This window comes from Mixophyes fleayi, chromosome 12, assembly GCF_038048845.1.
Source record: "Mixophyes fleayi isolate aMixFle1 chromosome 12, aMixFle1.hap1, whole genome shotgun sequence".
Classification (NCBI taxonomy): domain Eukaryota; kingdom Metazoa; phylum Chordata; class Amphibia; order Anura; family Limnodynastidae; genus Mixophyes; species Mixophyes fleayi.
Genome location: NC_134413.1, coordinates 13,219,240 through 13,230,626, shown reverse-complemented (window position 1 = coordinate 13,230,626; position 11,387 = coordinate 13,219,240). Strand labels below are relative to the sequence as shown.

Sequence of the window (11,387 nt, the reverse complement as noted above, 5' to 3'; positions counted from 1 at the left end):
AGTTTAGGCATGTTTACTTTAGAAAGAGGCGTCTAAGAGGAGATATGATAACTATGTACAAATACATTAAGGGTCAATACAGAGAACTTTCATGGCAACTTTTTACCCCAAGGACCATACACAGGACACTCGGTCATCCCCCTACAGTTAGAGGAGAGGAAATTTCACAGCCAGCAAAGGAAGGGGTTATTTACAGTAAGGGCAGTCAAGATATGGAATTCACTGTCAGGGAAGGTTGTGATGGCAGATTCAATAGATATGTTTAAGAAAGGGTTAGACAAATTTTAATTTTTACATTTTAAAAATTTAAATTTTAAAATGAAGGATAGTAGTGGATATAGGGTAAAAATAGGACTGAAAATATTGGGTCTAGAGGGATTTTCACAATTGAAACAGATTGGCGGTTGCTTACTCTGGATCAATTTCAAATATAAGGGAGGGATCGCAGGAGATCCAAAATAGGTTGAATTTGATAGATACTGGTGTTTTTTTTTAGCCTCATCAACTATGTTACTATGTTACTGCGAATAACTTTAAAAACAATCTGTATAGATCAGGTGATCGCAAAATCTGTGCGTTGCTGGTCTTACGTGTATCTGTTTATTGTTTCCACTCTGGGAAAACTCTAAAATAACAAATAGGCAGAGTCTGCTAATTGAATACAGACTGGCAGACAGACAGATGGTTCAACCAGTGTTGGGACAACATAGTGTTTGCCACCAGTAAAACTTAACAAATGCCACGAATAATCAAATAGATAAAGTACATTATTTTATTCAGAGAAAATCAGACATAACATGTGAACAGAATTACTTTCCAGGATTTGCAATTCTTGCGTTGAAGAGAACACTCTTGGTATTATGACAGTATATGGATATTAAGTAAGCTCGGTCATAGCGAATATTTGGAGGAAGCATCATGGGAACTGCTTCAAAAGCCGTGGACGCAGCGGCCTCTGTTCCCTTCTCATCGACAGTCAAAACCGATTTATGGACGCCCTGCAGAGATCAGCGAAATTGTCATATTAAATAAAGGCTACGCCGTGACATATAGTTAAATATGATTTTTATTCTCATCATAAATACCTATGTTCTTTTAGTTCAAACTTTATTGTTTAAAAACTCCTGTTGATCCAGAAGAAGGCAAAAAAACCTATAAATCATATTTGCCATAGAGGGGAAACATTTCTTCCGAAATGACAATTGTATGAATGCAAATACACTATTTTCTGTATGAAAAACTAATACATATCCCGAGCGCTCTAAACCCCCCAAAAAATAGTCTCTTGTCGCAAACCCAACAAAGGGTTCCACCCCTCGTAAGAATGGAACAATATCTAATTAGGTGCACCAAGGAGACCAAGCATTTAGTAAATAAAAGAAAAAAGAGAAATGGATGACTTCTTTTAAAATACAATGTAAATTTATTTATGATCAATTCAAAGAATAAAAATTAAAATAAAATGCCCAGATCATATAAGAATAATAATTGTATATATCACATCAATAGTGAATATTGAAGACATCGCATTCCACGTTTATAATACTATGCATGTCTAGTGGTAAACAACCAGCATAAAAATACAAGCTATAAGATTCTATAATAAGTGTGCAAATGATTTAAAGTTGATATAAACCGAGTGTGTGGCCAGTACACTCTGTATAATAATTTAGAGGCTAGATTTACTAAACTGCGTGTATAGAAAATTGGAGATGTTGCCTATAGCAACCAATCAGATTCTAGGGCCTGATTCATTAAGGATCGTTAATGAAGAGGTATCTTATTTCAGTCTCCTTGACAAAACCATGTTACAATGAAGGGGTGCAAACTAGTTTTCTGTTTTGCACATAAGTTAAATACTGACTGTTTTTTCATGTAGCACACAAATACTTGATAGCTTATTTGTACACTGACATTTAAAGTTGATATGTGTGTGCTACATGAAAAAATAGTCAATATTTAACTTATGTGCAAAACAGAAATCTAGTTTGCACCCCTTGCAATGTAACATGGTTTTGTCCAGGAGACTGAAATAAGATACCTCTTCATTTAAGATCATTAATGAATCAGGCCCCTAGTTATCATTTATTTAGTGCATTCTACAAAATGACAGCTAGAATCTGATTGGTTGCTATAGGCAACATCTCCACTTTTCCAAACCCGTAGTTTAGTAAATATACCCCCAGGAGTTCTTTAAAATCATAAAGTCATCACTAGTGCCGACTCTTTGTGGCTTTCTTTTATCTATTAAATGCTTGGTCTCCTCGGCGCACCTAATTTTTTAGATATTGTTACACTATTTTCTGTAATTATTAATGGCTGTTACTCTGTATTTTTTATTAGACGGGAAAATGTTCTATCTACAGTCTATGCTAATAGCAGTTTGTGTGGGAGCGCAGTCCACATTTTCACTGCTCTTACCATAGAGAACCCTTTTCACAACTGGGAACTAATGTTCTTTATTCCAACTGCAGAGGCTGACCTCTGATTCTTTTTAGCGACCGCATTCTGAACAGATTGTCAGAAAATCTTTGTATTTGTATTCAGTGACCACAAATTCTCCTGTAATGTCTCTTCTCTAGAGTAGAAAAGTTTTGTTCACAAAGTCCGTACCCCATTTCAAATTAGTTGTCCACGGAGAACTAAAGTGGTCTCGTATCTTCAGCAGATTTTCTGTTCCTTTTCTCTACTCTACAAGATTCTGTGGTTAATGTATAGGCATGCCTGCCTAGTATGCCAAACAAAAAAACAAACACACCGACGATATGTCCTAATCTTTAGTTTTCAGTGGCTTAAAGGCAGCTAAAATTAACACTAGAACATACCACAGATGGGCTTTATTTGTTGGTTTACTTTGCAGCACATCTGTATTGTAATTATGCCATCTGCCAGCCATGATTTGACTTGGTATCTCATATGTGCAGATATTTTTTGTTATTGACTCTACCCGTGCCTTCCGGTGGCCAGTCACAGTAATCAAGCTGACTGTTTAAACGTCTCACTGTTTTAGCCTTTGTCTAAACAGTAGGTTACTCTGCCAATCAAAAATACTTTAACATTGTCTGGCTTGGCTCCTGGATTCTAATCTCGGTCAGTTTCTTCGATATATGTGTGATGCTGCTTTCCCTTTCTCTTTGAATTGTTTTTGGAAATAGGCTTTGTTTTGTGTTCTGGTACTTGATTGGTAAGACCAGGACTTGCAGTCCTTCTGTAGTTAAGTCCGCTTCAGGGATGTAGAGATAGAAGGGAATGGGTACAAATTATCTGGGCCTGTCTTGGTGGTCTGGCAGCGGTAGATTATAACGTGGTGGATGGCGCAGACTTTCTGGGTTTTATGAACGCCCACAGGTCCAGCCAGTCTGCCTTAGATATACGACGAGACAGATTATAGGTGGGAGGAAAATGAGGGTAGATGACCAATAGGTTTCTAGCCCCACCAGGCATGTGTACACTAGGGTGGATGCAAGAAATTGCTTCACCAAGGTCCAAATTTCATCTCAGTGGCCCTGCATAGGAAAACCAAGGGTGGGGGGGGTTCCTAGTGCCTGGAAACCCCCCTACAAGCATAGGGCACTGTATAAATGAGGTGGCTGGACCCTGCTCCCGCTTCACACAGCTCTGCTTGAAAAGGGAGAGCTGCGTGCACCTAACAGTAGTGCACGCAGCATTGCACGTGTATATTATGGGGATAGGGAGAGTTGGAGAGCAGTCAAGCACTGTCTAAAATTATAGCTACGCCCCCATGCATGCTGGTCACGCCCACTGGTAGCGTGGTGTGGAATTCCCCCTCTGCAAATCCTGCATTTGCCCCTGCCCTAGTCTCTTTTCTGTGTGCTCTAGTTAAAACTTGAGACTCCTGGCCAAAGCCACAATTATGAAAATGCTTACTTTATTTTATCTAGTCATAGATGTGAAACTGATAAACTTATATTTTGTACATACGTTCAATCTACAATCTAATTTTTTACTGATCAGGAGCTGCCATTTTTAAACACATGATCATAGTTTCCCTGTAATCTAATATATAAATGCTTAGTGGCGTCTGTGTGTGTGTGGGAAAAAAAAAACAAGTTGCAGCGCCACCTGCTGGGCAGAGTTATACACAGACCTACTAAATTCTTAGTGTGTGTGGGAAAAAAATTTCAAAAAGGGCTGAAATTTGGTAGGGCTCAAACTCATTTTCGTGAGGTAATTTTACCTCATGAACACACATGTGTAGAGGCGTGCGTTAGTGTGTGTGTGTGTGTGTGTGTGTGGAAAAAACTATTTTCTCAGAAAGGGCTCATCCAATTGACCTGAAATTTGGTATACTGACATTATTTGACAAAAAAATTAGAATAGTCAAGTCAGTTAACTTCCATCCTCCCCCCTTCCCCCCGTGGGAGGGGTAGTAAAGGCTAAATTTACGAGTTGAGGGGTCAAACTCATTTTCGTGAGGTCATTTTACCTCATGAACACACATTAAAAAGGCCGCTTGCGTCGGGAAGTAACGCTCTTCCCCCGAGGAGGCCTGGGCTAGGCCCAAATGCATGACAAGAACCTTTTTAAGACCTTAAGTAGCTTGATTTGACTAGAATGCATGAGTATCATGCACGGGTTAACTTGTACATTATATGTATCTAGTTTTTTTGTTATTATTTTCCAAACAAACAATGCAATTGGGGAAAAAAACAACATCTCACCTTAGAAATTTTCAGATTAGGTTCTCCCGTGATACCAGACAGATCAGCGCTGTTCGAAAATAAGTCCACCACCCCCAATTTACCTAATATGTCTTTAAGGTCAAGGGTGCCAGAAATGGAGAACTTTGGGATTGTTAAATCCACTAGCCTGTGAAAAAAGATTAGAGACAGAGAGCTGTTAACGGCACAAATGATCCAGTCTCTTTTTTTCACTTTCACAATTGTTCATCAGTCTATTCTCAGGTAATCTGAACAGTTATGAAAATTCTGTTCACTTATAATTCACATGGAGAATTAGAGAACTAAACAGCTTTGTGCGCTTCAGGTAGTCACTGATTTTGTTGTAACCCTGGCCAATTTTGGGGACCTATAGTTTTATTGGACCTTATTAATCACCTTTTTTTCCCCCTAGTGCGTACCACTCAAAGTATATGTGAGACTTAAGGGATTTTCCACTTTAAAAATCAATGTTTACTAAATCCCTTCCCTTCTCAAAAACAGTAGTTTGGAAGGGCCATGCATTGTTGTGTCACGTTTGTGGATATGCCACGATCCCGCTTTTGAAGGGCTGGGCCACCACCAAACCCACTCAATCCCCTAATAAAAAAATATTAAATTCTGCCAGCACCAGTGGTGGGTGCACATTGCATGGGACACATCTACCACATACTTGGCAACTCTCCTGGAATGTCCGGGAGACTCCTGAATTCCGGGTACGTTTCCCGGACTCCCGGGAGAACAGGCAAGTATCCAGCATGCCGGAATTTACCTTCCAAAATGCGCGCACAACAACGCAGTGAATTGCGTCGTTTTGGCCCGGTCCCCCGCAACAAAATTACGTTTTTCGGCGCGGGGGTGGGTCCAAAATGTTGCTATTGACCACGTCCCGCCCTCCAACCACGCCCCCTGCCCAGGATCTCCCGGAATTCACTTGTCAAAGGTTTGCAAGTATGATCTACCAACATTCCTGGCATTCGGGGCAAAAGTCCTGGCTGTTGGGCGGCGGGACAGTCTGTTAGAACTGGAACTGACCCGCCTAAATCGGGATAATTAGGAGGCGTGGAGTGAGCAGGGGGTACTGGAGGCTGAAACCCATTTCCTGGTAAAAATATGTGCTATTCGCCGACTCCAGTCACTGCATGCTTTGTCAATGCTAAGCCATTATTCCTGACAATAAAGCTTATATGAATTGAAAAAAAAAAAGTACAATACAAGTGCTTATATACTGGTCATAGAAATACAAGGTGACTTCTAACATCCATATAATTTACCATAGTGATACATTATTCCTTATAATACATACGTTCCCTACTGAACACTGAATCGATGGCATCAGAAAGTATAGGAATTTAAACTTATAATAGCATTACTGGTGTATTATCATTATATCATGAGATTTCGACCGATCAGCATGTAATTAAAATAGCATTACTGGTGTATTCTCCTAATATCATGAGATTTTGACTGATCAGCATATAATTAAAATGTTTGCTTACTGTCGGCGGAATGATTTTTTCCACTTCTTCAAAGTTTCTTTGTTAAAATTTTCTTCCACTTTTCTCAGTTTTCCGTCATTTGGTAAGATAAACAACGCAGAAGCGTTTCCTTTGTAGGGGATTGAAACCACAGTGGCGTCCCTGCCGTGTGCGACATTGTACATACCGGTCCTGGTCATGAAAGGCACCTTCACAGTGACGTTCTCGTTCACATGAAAATCATCCTCTCTTGTAAATTCCGCTTGAAAAGGTTGCTCCCACTTCCCTGTTAAGAAATTAATAGAAAAACGTGTGTCTTTTTTATTTTAAGTGACAATGTTTAGTTTGTGGCAGGTCTATGCAATGATATGGCAGATTAAAAATAAAGTACTCTTTATGGCAAACATAAGCAATGTGTGGCTCGCCAGCTGTTGTGGAACTACAAGTCCCAAGAAGTGCTCAATACAAGGCTGTCAGAAGGCTTGCACAAGTGATAATGTCACTGTTATTGTCACTGTCAAGCAGTTCTGCTTCACAGCACTGGGGTCATGAGTTCGATTACTGACCATGGCCTTATCTGTGAGGAGTTTGTATGTTCTCCCTGCACTTGCGTGGGTTTCCTCCGGGTGCTCTGGTTTCCTACCAAAACATGCTGGTAGGTTAACTGGCTGCTTTCTAACTGACCCAAGTCTGTGTGTGTGTTATGGAATTTAGACTGTAAGCCCCAATGGGGCAGGGACTGATGTGGGTGACAAATATTCTCTGTACAGCGCTGCGGAATTAGTGGTGCTAAATAAAATAAACAATGATGAGGATGGCTGTTAAATGAAAGGAAATTGCTATACGTTTGCATCTAAAAAGCACTGTGACACCCTGTGAAATCAGGATCTCCGATAGTCCAATGCGTTATTGTGCCTATTCCACAGCAATGAGGAACTCCCTGATTTGCTCAAATCTGCTTATTATCCTGTTCCGAAAGTACGCATGCAAACCCAAACCCTATCCTGCAAAAAATAGGCGCAAAGACTACATATACACTTGTATGATGGCAGGGTGGCCCTTGGCATGACTCTCCTACAGCAGCAAATCACTATAACCAGCAAAGTGTTCAATATTATCTCTGTAGGAAGCAGCCTCTGTCATCAGACTCAGAAAAAATACACTGTGTGCGACCATCCATAGGGAGCTTAGCTGCATGAGCAGCTGAGGTCACGCACGGACAGTAATTCTGCGCTAAAATCCTTCATCTCCTCTAATGTCTCAGGGGTCAGGCTATATCATTATTATCATCATCATCATCATCATCATCATTATTAGCTATTTATATAACGCTACTAATTCCACAGCGCTGTACAGAGAACTCACTCACATCAGTCCCTGCCTCTTCGGAGCTTACAGTCTAAATTCCCTAACACACACACACAGGCAGACAGAGACTAGACTCAATTTGATAGGAGCCAATTAACCTACTAGTATGTTTTTAGAATGTGGGAGGAAACCGGAGCACCCGGAGGAAACCCACGCAAACACGGGGAGAACATACAAACTCCACACAGATAACGCACAGATTTGTGAAGTCGCTGGGATATTGTTGTCCCAGAAACAGCCTCTACTGTATAACTTTGTCAGAGGTGCCATAGACCCTCTAAAAAGTTCCCTTCTCATATTGGTGCTCTGTTTTGTAGTATGGCCTCCTCTATACAAGTTAATAGTTGTGCCTTTTTCTCTACATTTATTTTTGATGGGTTGGACAGTACTCTGGGTGTTATTTAATTTATTTAAAATCCTTCTATGTCATTCTGCTGATTGGTGCTTGTCATTAACCTTATCTTTGAATGCACTTTTGATCTTCATGATGAAGCTCTTGTTTGGCAATGCACTAACCAACTGTGGGACGTTTAACAGACTGGTGCATTTATGTTTGAACCTATTAAAACTTGTGGGCCACCATCAATTAATTGTGTGACTTCTCAAGACAACAAATTACAACAAGGCTTATTTAGAAGCATCCTAGAAAAAAATGGTGAATACGTATGTAATCAGTTATTGTCTGCTTTGTATGCAATGGATTAACTTTTTTTTGTTTACGTTTGACTTTAGAGTATTTTACGGTGATCAATGGTAAAAAGTGCTGAAAAATTTTGATTCCATAACGTGAGAAAAGAAAATGAAAAAAATTTCAAAAGGTGTAAATACTTTTTATAGACATTTTTACATTCCTATGCAAGCAATATGAGAATGTCATCTCTATTGAATGCATTCAGAAGATGTATATCCTATTGATGTATATTACAGAGATAGCTCCCAATTACCACCTGTATATTACAGAGATATACCACTCACATATATTGTACAGATATACCCCATTGCTAGACATAAAGGGCCTGATTCAAATACAAGCACAACTTGCACGAAATTTTGCATATAAAAAAAAAAGTACAGAACTTGGGCCTGATTCATTATGGAGAGTAAAGCTAAAAAAAAGGGAGTAACTTTGCACCTTGGCAAAAGCATGTTGCATTGGAGGGGGAGGTGAATTTAAAATGTGATGACACATTTATAGTTGGGGTAGAGCATGTCCTAGATTAATCAGGCCCTGTGTGTGTACTGTACATACAGGGCCTGATTAATCTTTAGGCGTAATTCCATTTGTGAAAAAACGGAGAGGTGGGATCAGGGCCGGTGCTAGGGTCCATGGCGCCCTAGGCACTTTGTCAAAATCGGCGCCCCCCACCCCTCCCCGCGCGCAGGAACACTTTGAAAATCGGCTCCCTCCTCCCTCTTCCCCCCCTCCCCACGTCTTTCCTTACCTTGCCTCAACACCGCCGCCTCTCTGCTCCGTCTGCTCCCCTCCACTCACTGACACTGTCTGGCCGTGATGATGATGTCACGCTCGACAGTCAGTGAGTGGAGGGGGGGAGACAGAGCAGAGAGGCGGCGGTGGTGAGCAATAGCCTCTTCCCCCCTCCCCGTGGATGTATCTGAATGCTGTGCGGCAGCCATGAAAGCTTTGGTCAGCGGTCGCCGCACAGTTTTAAAGTAATTTTCATTCTGTGGCGCCCTCCAGAGCCCGGCGCCCTAGGCAACTGCCTAACCTTGCCTAATGGGAGCGCCGGGCCTGGGTGGGATTGGTCGAGGGCTCTCAGACAACGCTCCTGAGTTCGCTGATTCTTCAGCAATAACAATATATGCATTAAAAATCATCATAACCTAACATGCAGAATGCACTGTATCTATGGAACTGTAATGGCTTACCTCTGAAGTACATATAGTTTGCGAGAATTAAAACCGCATCCTGGTTTACACTGCTTAGCAGCTCAGGGATCTTGCCGTTGGTATTCTTCTCCACGTAACTGTTGATCTGTTTTTTAGCTTCTTCAGAATTTTGGAAGTCTGTCGAAAACGCCTCGGAATGGTAGAAATTTTTGGCGTCCTCTAAGAATTTCGGCAGAAGCTTATGTGCTTGCGATATGAAGAGAGCATTACCATTGTTAAGCTGCAGCTCGCTGTCTTGGTCATTCAACACATCTAAGAGATGGTGGAAACCTTCATGTATCTCCTGGTCTGAACTCTTAGTGCTATTGAAAGCAAGAGCTTCTAGGATCTGAGCGTGGGTCTGAGATTTGGCACCGAGGAGCAGTAAAGCTAGCGCTGTACCAATACTAAGTGGGGAGTAGACAATGTTCTCAGAGGGTTGGTCTGCAGCTATTTGCCTAAAAAGCTTGAATGCAAATTCGGCATTGTTTGGTGCTATTTTGTGGCAGGCTAAAGTTTCGTCTGAATGGTCGTGGTGTTTGTCCTTGTGATGCCCGTCTTTCTTCTGATGCCCGTCTTTCTTCTGATGCCCGCCTTTCTTCTGATGGTCATCTTTGTGATCATCATGATTTTTATGATGGTCACTAAAGGCCAATTCGCAAAATAATGCTCCGATTAACACCAGAGACAGAAGGACCCTCATTTTCTGAAAGAAACAAACTATAACTTGAAAAAGGGGGCACCATTAAAATCAAACAATATTAAACATTTTAACATCATTTTACAGTCTTCTTATTTTTTCATGTTCAAGGGAGGACTTTTTTTTTTTAGCTTAAATAGACATAATGGACCCAAAGGTACAGTCAAGTTAGGGATTCCATAATTTTTAAATGAAAATCAGGACACCCATATGAACTGAAGTTTGCTATGGCCAGAAAAAGAAAAAAGCATTGTCAGTTAGAGATTTTTGGGCGTGAAAACAGAAGACCGTTCTGGGGAACGTGAGACACATTCGAGCCCTTTGTTGGGTACACTCTGCTAGAGGGTGTAACTAACCAAATGTAAAACTTAGTTGTATTAATGAAACAAAGTCTTTGGGTCTGTTATGACTATTTATATTTTTTTAAACAGTAACAAAAGGGGATTTATTATTTAAATAAAGTATAGAGATGAAATAAAAATATGTGCTTTCTGTATAATGTCACAAGTATACCGTGAAAAATTAAATGAGCTTGGAAATAAAAATAAAAGAGAAATTAGTTTCAGGACAAATATGTAGACTGAATCACCAGTGAAACTGTACATTCATTAAAGATTGGAAGAAAAACATACAGGGCGAGATTTACCGACGGTCGATTTTGCCCCAATCAAATTGGTGGTTAACATGCAGATCAAATGGAGGCAAACTTGCCTTTGCAAGCCATCGCCTCTTTAAATCTCCCCTGTGAAGTCACCAATTTCCAGCGACTTGCAGGAATCGAAACTTGATACATTGGTGCTTTACAGAACAGAAAGTGCTTGTTAGAAGCATTCAAAGCAGCATAGGACAAAAAGGCACACAGATATTTAAAAGAAAAGACCCTTTATATAAGAAAAAGTTCAATATTGATAAAAACAAAATATCTGTATACTCACTAATTTCTGGGATCACACAGAAGCTCCCGTCAGGCTCTTGCAGTAGCGCTGATGACTTATATAGAGCAATGCATCTATGCTATTGTGAAATCAGAGACCCCTCTAAACATTAACCAGATAACCTCAGGTTCGCAGCTGGGAGAGTAAATACTGACCAACTGTCTTGTTTGCTTGTTCATTGCCTCAATGTAAAAACAAATCAGTCACCCCTATAATGGTGCCTCGTTCGGAGCCTCCTAACCCTCTTCTATTCATTTTTGGACCTCTTTCCGGAGCTCTATAGTTGTAATAAACAAATCATACAAAAAAACAAAAACACTGTAGAGACAGTTTTCTTTCT

At 40.4% G+C, this 11,387-nt stretch overlaps 1 protein-coding gene across 1 annotated transcript; it reads right to left on the bottom strand.

The window, feature by feature from the left end:
* Positions 1 to 758: 758 nt before the first annotated feature.
* Positions 759 to 11,141, bottom strand: LOC142109323 (alpha-1-antiproteinase-like). The gene is made up of 5 exons (XM_075193467.1): positions 11,048 to 11,141; positions 9,413 to 10,118; positions 6,179 to 6,443; positions 4,683 to 4,830; positions 759 to 998 (listed from the first exon to the last, which is right to left on the bottom strand). Exons 2-5 carry the CDS (start codon positions 10,113 to 10,115, stop codon positions 810 to 812), a joined length of 1,305 nt encoding a protein of 434 aa, XP_075049568.1. The 5' UTR covers positions 10,116 to 10,118; positions 11,048 to 11,141; the 3' UTR covers positions 759 to 809.
* Positions 11,142 to 11,387: the final 246 nt, after the last annotated feature.